Genomic DNA, 13997 nt, shown 5'->3' on the forward strand with positions numbered 1-13997 from the left:
TATAAAGTCATTGAAAGTTTATAGAAGTTATTAGTGCTCATCATTACTACAAAATGGCAGGATAGAAAGGAATCTGATCAACTGATTTCAGTTTCACATTTCTGGAGGAAGTATAACAGACAAAAACATCTAAATTATTTGTGGTTTTGATTTAAAAGTGTCTTTTAGTTTTTCGTGTAAATGCAGTTTCATGCTACCACATGACCACACTGAACTAAGACGTGTATACCATTCAACAACTGTCTTGAACGTAAGTTCACAATTTTATAATCAATAAACATATTTTGAATGACTTTTGCATATATATCATTCTATACGTTTACTAGGCTAGCACAGTTGGTACAGAATATCACATATGCCTGCTGTACGTGCTTCACAGTAGAAGTACTCGAATTCAAGGTCAATAAACAGAATACAAAAAGAAGTAAAACATTTGGCAAGTTGCGAAGGACACAAAACACCCCTCTGGTTTCGCATGACTTGATTAGTTATAACAGCGCGGCGAACGAGCAGCACCGAGCTCATCACCATTCTTTAAGCAGAAGTGTTAGTTCCTTCTAAAAACATATCTATACTTTATATCACTAACTAACTCAGTCATTTCATCGTATGTGACACAGCTGTGCGTTTCATCGTTAGTTATAAAGTACGAAAAAGAAGAAGAGACACTTTTAATTTTGACCTCCCCTTTAAACGTTTTCAGCGCTTCTCTGTCGAGTCTTTTCTTTGGACGTTTTTCTCTGTCAAACAAAAAGCAATAACAGTGTCTGTGTATAACTGAGTTAATTTATGCTGTAAAAGCAGAGTTTTGGTATCTTAATTCGCTATAATTTTCTACACGTCAATTTCATGATGACGAGGACAGGCCTTTACTTTTCCTGGTTCTTGATAACCGTAACGATTGTTGAGAAGGCGAACATCATATTTGGACAATCAATAGGTAAAAGTAATATCGTCATAATTACAATTAATTATTCTGTACCTTGACACAGGTTTTGTTCCTTCTTTTCTTGAATATCACGTTTCATGTTTAAAGAGGCAAATCCCAAACTATCATACTTAGCTTCATATTTGCATTCTGAACTTCAAAAATTCTATGAACATCTCTTTACAATTTTTCAACCGGTAAAAGTAATAGTTTATTTTTTATTTACGTTTTATGTTGGAGGCACTTGCCTAACTATCATATACTTAGCTTTAATGAAACATACTGAATGTCATAAACATCTTTTTATAATTTTGCTTTATATTCCTTGTATATTATTTGTAGTTATGAGGCTAACAGACCCAGCAGGCGAAATAATGTCTGACGGATACCCGAATAGTACATCACTGTTTCAGGGATGGAACATAACCGTTACTGAAGGTTACCGAATTCATCTCGAGTTTTTAGACTTCATGTTAAATGAGACGATAGATTGTAGGCTCAGTGACTTAGTTACGGTAAGTGGTCATTTTACAATTAATTTGCTGGTGGAGTTCCATTCATGCAAACTGTTTTTTTATCGTACATTGTCTCTTCTCCTTAACCGTCTGTTATGTCCGTCATCTTCAGGACATATAGAATCATTACAACTATGTATAGATATTAATCTTGGGCTCGCACTTATACTGCCACAAAGTACAGATAGTCTGTTTCGAAATTGTTGTCCACTTAAAAGCTGTAGGCTTACTTAATGAAACTTAGACAGCTGTAGTAAAATGATGACTGTGAAGTAATTACCTGGATGTTCATCTCTATGTAGTTTATATAAACATATCCAACTAAAGATCGAAAATAAAATGAAAAGTATCCAATATAGTAATGCTTTTGATTGTTGATCAATACACGCAGCATTGTTGCTACGTAAAGATTACATGATTGATTGATTGATCGGTCGTATATGTTCAATACGTTGTAGTTGTTTAAATTAAGCACAAATGCTACAGGTACGTACAGTTTTGGGTGCAAAGCCAAATGTGCGTTCCCTCTATAAGAGGTAGGGAATTTAAGTTTAACGCTTCTACATGAGATCACCTTATCATAGAAAAATATAAGCTTTGCCCTCTTTAATAATTGTAATTAGTGGGCACAGATTTTTGCTGACGCCCATCCTTGGGAGGAGTCTAATGGAAGATGTGTCCCTTCCCAATTTCAGGGGATAACATCGGTAAGGGGGCTTAGATACAAAATGGGATGAAAGTTTAATGAACGCCTGAATTGATATGACATTTCATAACCAAATGAAGGCTTTACACTATGTTAAAAGTTAGAAATAAAGGAGGAAGGATAACACAATATTTGAAGTCTGTCCGGGAAAAGTACAATTTTGCTTCGGCAACAGGGCTAAGGTGGAAAATTTTGCTATCGTTTCCATCATGTTAATTACATTCATGTGTACGACTTGATAGTGGGTATGTTGTAAAAAGAAAAACATTTGAAAAACTGTATGGGTTGGGAGTTACCATGCTCCCATTGACTACAACCCTGTATATATTAGCGATATCAAACAGTAAAATTATAAAATATATTTATATATTGATATTTACATTTACATAATGGAAATTTGCTTCTTTTACATTCCATAAGACGCACCGAACTTTGACTAGAAGTGTCAATTACAGAATCAAAGTTTACTTTTTTTCAGGGAAATCTTGTTCTGTGCTTAGTAAGTATGGCTAATGAGAAAACCCTTCAGAGAAGTAGATCACACGGTGCAATAGAACCAAGTTGCCTATCCAGTAAAATATATATCATAAAAAATTCTTGAATATTCACTTCATGTGTTTTACTTTCTTCAAAGCTTTATGATGGTCCTGTGGGAGATTTCAACAGAGAAGTTGGTCGTTGGTGCTGGAATAACTTCACTAAGCTGATGCCGAACAGCTTTATCTCAACTAGCAATTACTTTTATCTCATTTTCATTGGTCAAGAAGGAAATACCAGGAAGGGATTCAAAGCTAGATATTACTCTATAAGTAAGAATATATTGTTGTGACTTGTGTTTAGACTACTTATTAATGTTTACTTGTTAGATCCTTAGAATGTGCAATTTGATTAAATCATTTCATGATTTCAAGTCAATACTTGGTGTAGGCCTGTTTTTTGTTGTTGCAATTAATGACTACAATTAGGCTTAAAACCATGATAAGCTTCTTACTCTTATTTTAATAATAGGTGGTGAAGGAATAAAATATTACTAAATGAACAATCCCAGGATTTAATAACACACCATTTTACGTCCGACATATTTACGTCTGTTCACAATGAAGCAGTCAACATTATGTTTGCTATAATTTCCTCATTATTAAATCGTTACATTGTTGTCACTTACACAACGTTCACTATAATATGACAGTAACAATCTACAAGTGAGTCAAGTTGTCCCTTATTGCATGCCACTGTTACAATATCGCCACTAGTAAACTATTTACATAAGTATACATATTCTTTTAAGGTAAACATATCAATCCAGTTTGGCATTATTCATGAACGTATAGGAAGTAGATCAGTGATCTTACGAAAACTCATTAGGATATTTTAAATTACTTTAAATGAGAAAAGAAATACGATTAATATAAAGGCATAGCAATAAGAGATCTTAGTATTGCAAATACTTTTACCATCTGAGCTATACCAAGCCCTAATGTTTGGTGATTCCTAAAGAACCATCCCTGTTTATATATTTCAATCTGTACTTAACCATCATTTGTTATTTTCTTGACGACATTTTATCGTTCAAGCAGACAGCTATGTAGTAACAACCATCGAAACCACGTCGAAGTTTCCTACTGCTGACAGTAGCAGTACCAATCCACATACTACTCTCCCTCCCGTTGGTGTAATTACTCAAGGACTATCAACGACAGGTAATTTCATCTTGAACGATCTCCGAAAGCAACATAAGCCTGAAATATGTCAACAACTTTTAAATTAGTTTTATGATCCGTTTGTAGTCATTTTCTGAGGCCCTTCGATGAACAATCACACAAATGCAACAGTGAACAGGAATTTTTATTCATTCAAATAATGAAAGAATGATCCTAAAAATATGTTTAGTAATATCATGCATGATGAAGTACACGTTGTAAGTGACAAGAGTCACTTATTGATACCGACTACACTTTTTTTCTAAAGACAACCAGATTTACCATAAACCAAAAATGACATGTATTGATAATATACATGAGCGAGTAATGTATTGTTATACTGTATGTCACGACATGTAAACATTTATGTATGTCAGGTAATGACTGCTATGGGGAGGAACACTGTTTATGGTCGTAGCGGCCTTGGCCTACAACATACTATTCTAAATAGCTACAGTATGAGCAGCTAAGGCATCAAATTGTTTCACCGTGAACTTCAAATTGCTACTAAAGGCACATCCAGCACGAGAAGTGTGAATACATTTACTGATTTGAGGCTGAAATAATCTCTGTTTCATCATTTAATATATCATCTTGATATATAACCTGTAATTCCTTACCATATTTCGTTAATATCCTCTTTCAGTTATAATCATCGTCTCAGCTGGTGCTTTTATATTTTTGGTCGTTGGTCTAAGTTGCGTTATATATTTAATGTAAGTAAAACTTATTAATTCAACATTCTTGTTCTTTTCTTTTTCGGAAGAACACATGACGCCTCTTCATGGGTGCATGATATATAGGCTATTTTTGCTACGTGCATGAAACATCTGTTTGGTCGTCTTGGAATAAGTTAGATGCGATTCATGGAAGACTTAGATATTTTATCATTTTTACATTCATTTATACCTTATGTTGATTTAATCTCTCACAGAAAGAATGCTACACATGTCACTTATCTATCACACAACAGACCTAATGTAAATGGAGTACGTCTTATAACATTTTTTTTAAAGCAAACTTTGTCTTCTCTGAAATAAAAGATTCGGCTTTGCATTACCAAGTTTGGGAACATATTGGAAAGCAGATCATCATTTTTACAAGCTGTCCAAATATCAAGACAGACCAGTTTGCTACATTAAGTTCTCATTTGTCACTTAGTTCAAAGAGTAACAGTGGCACAAAATTGGGCCTGGGGACGCAGTGAAAATATTGCACAAAATCCGAGTACAATGTGTAATTTTTCTTTAACAAAACAATAAATATAAATAATAGGAGTTATTATTCAATTATATTTAATATCTTTCCATCAGGAGCAAATGTTGGGTCTAGGCTCTACCATAGTTCTTGCATTTACCGATATGTAAAATGATGTTTGTTAGCTAGCCTACAGTATTCTTCCTATACATTGTTTTGTAAACTTTGTTTAATTTATATCCAACTAATAGAAGGTTGGATATTGAATTGTCTAAGGAGTTTATCACATGTATTTGATAATTTCATTCTGACCAAGTAAACTCATATTTCATAGAATATCCTTTGTCACTGACCACAATCAAACACATACTCAGCTCTGAAAAGTTTTTATTTCTCATACTAAAAAAAAACGCACTATTTGAGTTTCAAACACAAATTACAAAATGCAAAGAATTAATTGTTGTTAATTAAACAAATATTTTAATCTTAGCAAATCATGTATTCATTAATGTACTCAAATCATGTTTTCATGGCAAGTGAATTCTTCATACCAAATATAGCAGCATGTCATTGTTAAAGTCCGTTTTTATTTAGGGCAATGTACTTTTTAAACATAAATGAGTATACAATAGCCCATGATATTGTGATAGAACTTATGAAACGGACGCAACATTCAAATCACTTATAGTACATTGCAAGTTTGTATCTTCAAAAGTATGGATAATATCAATATTCTATCTATTCGTTTAGCTCGTTTGGGACCTTTGAGCTCACACTGTTGTGAAAGAGCTATGCTGACCAACGCATTCATGTACAGACGCATCACTTTACATTATTGAATAGTCTGACTGGAAGTTGTTCTGCTTAGAAGTAGTTACGTAGAATTTGTATTTGACCCACATCGTATGTTAATGACAGGGCATAGTTCTTAGTTTCCACTTTCTTGCAACTTCGTTTGTTGTATTCTTTTTTCCATTAGCCAAAATAATATCGTGAATTGTATATTTTAAAATTAATCTTTTACAATTAAAACTACAGCAGAAGATTGAAACGCAAGAACGAAGAGCCGGTAGACATTCCACCATATTATATCAATAACCAAGTAACGAGTGGTAACACCCTGAACCAATCACAAGACAGCAATACCATACAACTAAGAGATGAGAGTGGAGGGACAGTTTATGAAGTTCCTTCGAATGAAGGAAAATCTGACATAGCCTCAGATAATTATGATAAAAATATATACAGCAGAAATATTCACGTATGAAATGGTTTACGACAGAAACAAAACGGCGAATATAGGAAACGGAAACGATTGGACAATCATACGTGCAGATGAGAAAAGATTTCCATACGATACAAAACAATCGAATTAAACGAAGAAAACTTGATCCGATGAAGTAGTTGACAATCAACCTTATCCTTCTGTTGATGTTACAAATTTGACCTAACCAGGGAATGTTGAAGCTCGTTATATGTGACGTTAACCTTAGGATAACGTCACATATTCTCTACTGATTGAGAGCAATCGATTTGTGATAGAAATGAGAATAGACGCAAAGACGCATACAGTTAGGGTAATTTTTTGGTGAGCTAGTGGTTAACAAATTGTATAATATATTGTTGTACGTCATAATATTTAGACGATTGATTTAAATAGTGTTAAGTAATATCTTAAAAGGTAAAATTCATTTCAATTATTTTCTCGTGGTTTCATTAAGATAACCGTCTCGTTGAGGATCATTTGGATTCCTCGGACAGAAATCAAGACAATTAAAAGAAACTGCAAACTCAAAATAATTGAGTGACGGTTTTAATTTCCTGTTTTGATGTTGATGATCATTTGAGCAAACGTATGGACTAAACGTGACACGTGGCACTGATGGTTGGACTTAACATAGAAATATATAAAGTATTTAATACACACTCTACTATCTCTTTTTTGAAAATAATTTTTGATCTCATTTATAAAAACGAAGTTTTTTTAGCCGCTCTTTGACTTTGCATTCCCTCTTGCCAAATCAATTGTAAGAAAAACTCTGCCATCTTCAAGATTACCATATCTCACAGTTTGTAAGTTTCAATGAGAAACCGATCTATAAAAGGATTTCATGTATTTTTTCATAATTGATATAGTCCAAAGCTTCTATGTGTGATAACATTAGAACAATGCTATGCTTCCAGGAACTTAATCTTAAATTTTGTAAAAGTAATTGCCAGAACTATAACATTATCACAACTGTAAAGCCTAATAAAAAAAAACCTAAAAGCAACTTAAAGACGTATAAAACATTTCTAGTAATCATAAGAATGCCTTGTATCTAAAGAGAACATAAATAGTAACAATTCCATCATTTCTACCCTGAAAATTGCGGTCAAATGTTAAACACAGATGTCGTAATTAAATATTGTAAACAAACAATGATGGAGGATCCCTCCGAAAGTTATAACGACAACTAAATATCGTGACCATGTTTTCCACCTCTGGTACTTTATTAAGAACTATAAATATTTGAGCACTTTTTAAAAGTCGCTGGACTAGGTGGATCCATGAAGTACAGTGTATGAGATGAATGGGGGTGGGGGTTAAGATTAGATAGAAAGTACAGAAAAGGGGAAACTTTCGATGTAACCAAACGTTTTGTCGGAGACAGCAGAACATTATAGGTTTCCCTGTTTGACGCAAACACTGTTGATGATACTTTGCATAAAAGGTCCGGATCAAATGACTAAATTGATAATGACAAGTTTTTCGTATATTAATTTACTTTATAGCATGAAAGCCAACCATCTGGAGATATATTAGGAAAGTATTGATAATTTATAAAAAAAAAAAAAAAAAAATCCGTTCCATTGTATAACGTAATCCACGCAATCCTTTTTGATCTTAGGATGGCGGTAGCTTGCATGAAAGGTTCGGATCACATTATTGAAAAAATAATGAAGTAAGTGAAATTTCGACGTATATAAAGTTACTATATAAAATCGTTGGAAATTTATAAAAGTTATTGTTCCTCATCATTACTGGTAAATGGCGAGATAAACAAGAATCCGATCCACTCATTTCAGTTGCACAATTCTGGAGGAAGTAAAATTGAAAAAGAAAATATTTGTGCTGTTAGACTTAACAATTTCTTTTAGTTATGTAAGTACCGTATCATGCTACCACATGACCTCAATAAACTAAACGTATATAATAACCAACAACTGTCTTGTTCACGATTCTGAAAACGATTTTTAAACTCAACGAACTTATTTTGAATGACTTTTGCAAGTACCTTTTCATATACCTCTTGGCTAGCACGTACGTGCAGTTTGTACAGAATATCACGTAAACCTGCTGTGTTGCACAGTAGAAGTTCTAAAAATATCTAAATAACGAAGGTCATTAAACAGAATACAGAAGGAAGTAAAACAATTGGCAAGTTGCGAAGGTCAAAAAACACTTCTCTGGTTTCGCATGACTTGATTAATTCAAACCGCTCGACGAATGAGCTGCACCGAGCTCATCACCATTCTTTAAGCAGAAGTGTTAGTTCCTTCTAAAAACATATCTATACTTTATATCACTAACTAACTCAGTCATTTCATCGTATGTGACACAGCTGTGCGTTGCATCGTTAGTTATAAAGTACGAAAAAGAAGAAGGGACACTTTTAATTTCGACCTCACCAGTAAACGTTTTCAGCGCTTCTCTGTCGAGTCTAGCCTTTGGATATTTTTGTCTATCAAACTAAAAGCAATAAGTTACATAGTCTGTGTATAACTGAGTTTATTAAGCTGTAAAAGCAGAAGTGGTATCTTAATTCGCAATAATTTAAGACTTCAGTTTCCATGATGACGAGGACAGGCCTCTCCTTTTCCTGGTTCTTGATAACGGTAACGATTGTTGGGAAGGCGAACATCATATTTGGACAATCAATAGGTAAAAGTAATATCGTCATAATGACACTTAATTATTCTGTACCTTCACACAGGCTTTTTTTTAAGTATCACGTTTCATGTTTAAAGAGGCAAACGCCCAACTATCATATTTAGCTTTATTTTTGCATTCTGAACTTCAAAACTTCTATGAACATCGCTTTACAATTTTGCAACCGGTAAAAGTAATACGACATAATGACCTTAATTACTCTGTACCTTCACACAGGTTTTTATTTTTTAATTTACGTTTCATGTTGGAGGCACATGCCCAAGTATCATACTAAGCTTTAATGTTACAAACTGAATTCCCATGATTTTTTTAAATATAATTTTGCTTCATTTTCCTTGTATATTCTTTGTAGTTATGAGACTAACAGACCCAGCAGGCGAAATAATATCTGAAGGTTACCCGAATAGTACATTACTGTTTCAGGGATGGAACATAACCGTTACTAAAGGTTACCGAATTCATCTCGAGTTTTTAGACTTCATGTTATATGAGACGATGGATTGTATGCGCAGTGACTATGTTACGGTGAGTGATCATGTTACATATCTCACTTAATTTGCAGGTGGAGTTCCATTAATGGAAACTGCTTTTTATCGTTTATTATATCATTCCTTAACTATGTATACATATTAATCGCGGGCTCGCACTTATACTGTCACAAACTACAGATAGTCTGCTTCGAAATTGCTGTCCACTTAAAAGCTGCAGGCTTACTTAATGAAACTTTGACAGGTGTAGTACAATGATGACTGTGAAGTAATTGCATGTATGTTCATCTCTATGTAGTTTACATGAAACATATTCGACTAAAGATCAACAATAAAATATAAAGTATTCAAATATAGAAATGCTTTTGATTGTTGATTAGTACACGCAGCATATTTGCTATGTAAAGATTACATGATTGATTGATTGATCGGTCGTATATGTTCAATAAGTTGTAGTTGTTTAAATTAAGCAAAACTACTACAGGTGCGTACAGTATTGAGTGCAAAGCCAAATGTTCGTTCCCTCTGTTAGAGGTAGGGAATTTAAGTTTAAGTAACGCTTCTAATGAAATGACTCTTCATAACAAAATATACGCTTTGCCCTCTTTAATAATTGTAATTAGTGGGCACAGATTTTTGCTGACGCCCATCATTGGGAGGAGTCTAATAATATATGCGTCCCTTCCCAATTTCAGGGGAAAATATCGGTAAGGGGGCTTAGATACAAAATGGGACTATCACCAGTGATGAAATTGAAGTTAAATTAACGATTGAATTGATATGACTTTTCAGTACAAAATGTAGGCTTTACACTATGTTAGCAGTTCAAAATACAATTTTAAATTAAGCACAAATACTACAGGTACGTACAGTTTTGGGTGCAAAGCCAAATGTTCGTTCCCTCTAAAACCAAGTAGACTATCCATTAAAATATATATATCATAGATATTTATTTTTCTTATATTTCTCATTGCGCCCGCCACTGCACAAGTACATAATCCATTGGCCATCACTTGGTTCAAGTAAATATGGATGATATATAAATCATGATACAGTAGTACTTCAAATTAAAATGGTTATTTTTAAGTTCATTACAAAGAGAAAGCACAGTTTAAGTCCCTTAAATGGGTAAGTGTGTCCATGAATGATATCTTTACCTGTGAATATTCACTTCATGTGTTTTACTTTCTTCAAAGCTTTATGATGGTCCTATGGGAAATTTCAGCAAACAAGTCGGTAAATGGTGCTGGAATAACTTCTCTAAGCTGATGCCGAACACCTTTAACTCAACTAGCAATTCTTTTTATCTGCTTTTCTATGGTCAAAAAGGAAATTCCAGGAAGGGATTCAAAGCCAGATATTACTCTATAAGTAAGAAATATATTGTTGTGATTTGTGTCTAGACTTATTAACTGTTCACTGATTATAGGTCCTTGGAACAGTGCGATTTGATTAACTCATTTCATGATTTCAAGTCAATACTTGGTGTAGGCCTGTATTTGTTTTGCAATTAATGACTACAATTAGGCTTAAAACCATGATAAGCTTCTTACTCTTATTTTAATAATAGGTGGTAAAGGAATAAAATATTACTAAATGAAAAATCCCAGGATTTAATAACACACCAGTTTACGTCTGACATATTTACGTCTGTTCACAATGGAGCAGTCAAAATTATGTTTGCTATAATTTCGTCATTATTAAATCGTTACATAGTTGTCACCTACACGATGTTCACTATAATATGACAGTAACAATGTACAAGTGAGTCAAGTTGTCCCTTATTGCATGCCACTGTTGCAATATCACCACTAGTACATTACTTGCATAAGAAGACATATGCTTTGTAAGGTAAACATATCATTCCAGTTTGGTATGATTCATGAACGTGTAGGAAGTACATAAGTGATCTTACGAATACTCATTGGGAAATGTTAAATTAATTTTGAATGAGAAAAGAAATACGATTAATATAAAGGCATAGCAAATAAGAATCTTAGTATTGCAAATATTTTTACCATCTGAGCTATACCAAGCACTTATGTTTGGTGATTCCTAATGATACATTCCTGTTTATATATTTCAATCTGTACTTAACAATCTTTTTTATTTTCATGCCGAAATTTATCCTTTAAGCAGACAGCTCTCTAGCCAATACCATCGGACCCACGTGGAAGTCACCTACTGCTGAAAGTAGCAGCACCAATCCAAATGGTCCTGATGGTGTAATTACTCAAGGATTATCAACGACAGGTACTTTCATCTCAATCAAAGAAACATATAAGCTTGAAATATGTCTACAACTTTAGTTTTGTGATCTCTGTTTGTAGTCATTTTCTGAGGCTGTTCGATGAACAATCACACAAATGCAACACTGAACAGGAATTGTTATTCATTCATGTAACGAAGAAATAATCCTTAAAATTTAAGTATGTTTATATACAGTGACAAGAGCCACTTATTGATACTGACTACATTGTTTTCTAACGACAACCAGATTTACCATAAACAGAAAATAACATGTACTGATAATATGTATGAGCGAGTCATGTATTGTTATACTGTTTGATATGTAACCATTAATGTATATCAGGTAGTGACTGCTATATGGAGGAACACTGTGTATATGGTCGTAGCGGCCTTGGCTACAACATGCTATTCTAAATAACTATGAGCAGCTAAGGCATAAAATTGTTTTACTGTGAACTTCAAATTGCTACTACGAGAAGTGTGAATACATATGTCTGCCCACTGATTGAAACTGGAATAATCTCAGTTTTATCATTTAACGTATTATCGTAATATATATCTTGTAATTCCTTACTATATTTCGTTACTCTCCTCTTTCAGTTATAATAATCGTCTCAGCTGGTGCTTTTATATTTGTTGTCATTGGAGTTAGTTGCGTTACATATTTCATGTAAGTAAAACCTTTTAAATACATCTTTAAACTGTCTGTATTCCGTGTATTAAACTTTATCTTCTCTAGATATATTTACGAAGCATTTGCATTTGATTACACCATGTGCTGATTATAAAGGCTTGTATTATTACATATTGTTGTATGTTATATGATTACAACATATGCTGATTATAAAGGCTTACATTATTACATATTGTTGTATGTTATTTGATTACAACATATGCTGATTATAAAGGCTTACATTATTACATATTGTTGTATGTTATTTGATTCAAAACAGTTATGTTTCTCTCCTCATTTTCTTCCATTATCAATCTTCTGAATTTTATGTTATGATACAATGCTATTTTAATTTGCAGGAGATGTGTGAAATCTGAAGAAGAAAAGCCGGTTAACATTGCAGTACATGAAATCAATCATCAAGCAACGAATCGCAATAATGTGAACCACACCGAAGATTACGAAGTAATACCTCCGAAGAGCGAGAATGGTGAAAGAAGGAATCATAATTTCTTTATTGATGAAAAAGGATATAATTTAGCCACGGACAGTGATGACAAAACTCGATCATTCGACGACAATCGAAAAAGCGAAGATATGGTTAGGAACCTTGCTTATGAAAGTTATGACGGATAAAAATGTGCATATTAGGCATTTTCTTATGAATAACCGTTCAAGCTAACCCATGATGAAGATTACGTATCATATATTATCCTAATCCTTATTACATATTTTAATATCATATTTAGAAACTGAATACATGTGCTATTAATTTTTAGTATGGCTACATGCATATTACAACAACCGTTTTTAATTTACGTATAGTGTTTAAACATTACCGGTAAAATTGTTGAATACTACATTAGTTAATATTTTAAATGATTTAAGTTTAGTTTTAGCTATATTGTTGCCATATTTTAAATGTACTTTAGTAACACAGTGTATGGACGAGGCAAACGAAGAAGTTATCGACGTTATTTTAAGTTTTCACTGTGGAAAACAACTCAAACATCTTTTTACCAACATATATAGAAGAAAATAATTATTGATAATATCAAAATACTGACTGCATTTATGACCTCAATTTAAGACAATGTGCAAGAGTCAATACGTAAAGCGTATTATTTATATTCTTACCCAAAGAAATAGAAAGGGGAGAATGCTGACACAGTGTATGGAAACGTACGGAACTGGTGAAGCATAGAAAATTTGGGGGCGTTCTTTTTATACGACAAATGTAAACATTATTTGTTCATCGCCGTGTATACGCTGTGTATTTTACGGGAAAATAGGCTTCGATATCACTTACATTAATCTTAAATGTGACCTTTATTTGCAATGGTTATAAATGGGATGTTAATGGAACAGGGTTAAATGTGAAGTAAAAAAAAAACAATCTCGAAATTGTGATTTCTCCAATAATCAGGGATCTATATGTGAAACATCGAAGTAGGACGTGTGGTGGTCCTTTACTCAACCTTCTCTTTTGTGTATCGTAGTGGTTTAATATACTCCAAAATAATCAAAACAGTTGTAAAGTTGCACTATTGATTTTTATTTTTATAGTTCACTTTTGAACTTATTTCAACTACTCCGACAATATTAA

The 13997-nt window shown here is 33.1% G+C and overlaps 1 protein-coding gene across 2 annotated transcripts; it reads left to right on the top strand.

Moving 5' to 3' along the window:
* Window positions 1-211: 211 nt before the first annotated feature.
* Window positions 212-13328, top strand: LOC139966879 (uncharacterized). 2 transcript variants are annotated; one of them, XM_071970373.1, is made up of 6 exons: window positions 212-940; window positions 1271-1443; window positions 2784-2958; window positions 11608-11721; window positions 12319-12388; window positions 12751-13328. In XM_071970373.1, exons 1-6 carry the CDS (start codon window positions 850-852, stop codon window positions 13025-13027), a joined length of 900 nt encoding a protein of 299 aa, XP_071826474.1. In that variant the 5' UTR covers window positions 212-849; the 3' UTR covers window positions 13028-13328. The 2 variants fall into 2 exon arrangements, with proteins under 2 accessions (XP_071826474.1, XP_071826550.1); XM_071970449.1 differs by lacking the exons at window positions 11608-11721; window positions 12319-12388; window positions 12751-13328 and adding exons at window positions 3727-3849; window positions 4496-4565; window positions 6085-6593.
* Window positions 13329-13997: the final 669 nt, after the last annotated feature.

This window comes from Apostichopus japonicus, chromosome 1, assembly GCF_037975245.1.
Source record: "Apostichopus japonicus isolate 1M-3 chromosome 1, ASM3797524v1, whole genome shotgun sequence".
Lineage (NCBI taxonomy): Eukaryota > Metazoa > Echinodermata > Holothuroidea > Aspidochirotida > Stichopodidae > Apostichopus > Apostichopus japonicus.

Excerpts from the sequence above, each read along its gene's own strand:
- LOC139966879 (XM_071970373.1), top strand. The coding sequence starts at position 850 with ATGATGACGAGGACAGGCCTTTACTTTTCCTGGTTCTTGATAACCGTA. Across the intron at positions 941-1,270 it reads CATATTTGGACAATCAATAG|TTATGAGGCTAACAGACCCA; the intron begins GTAAAAGTAATA and ends TATTATTTGTAG. Across the intron at positions 11,722-12,318 it reads TCAAGGATTATCAACGACAG|TTATAATAATCGTCTCAGCT; the intron begins GTACTTTCATCT and ends CTCCTCTTTCAG.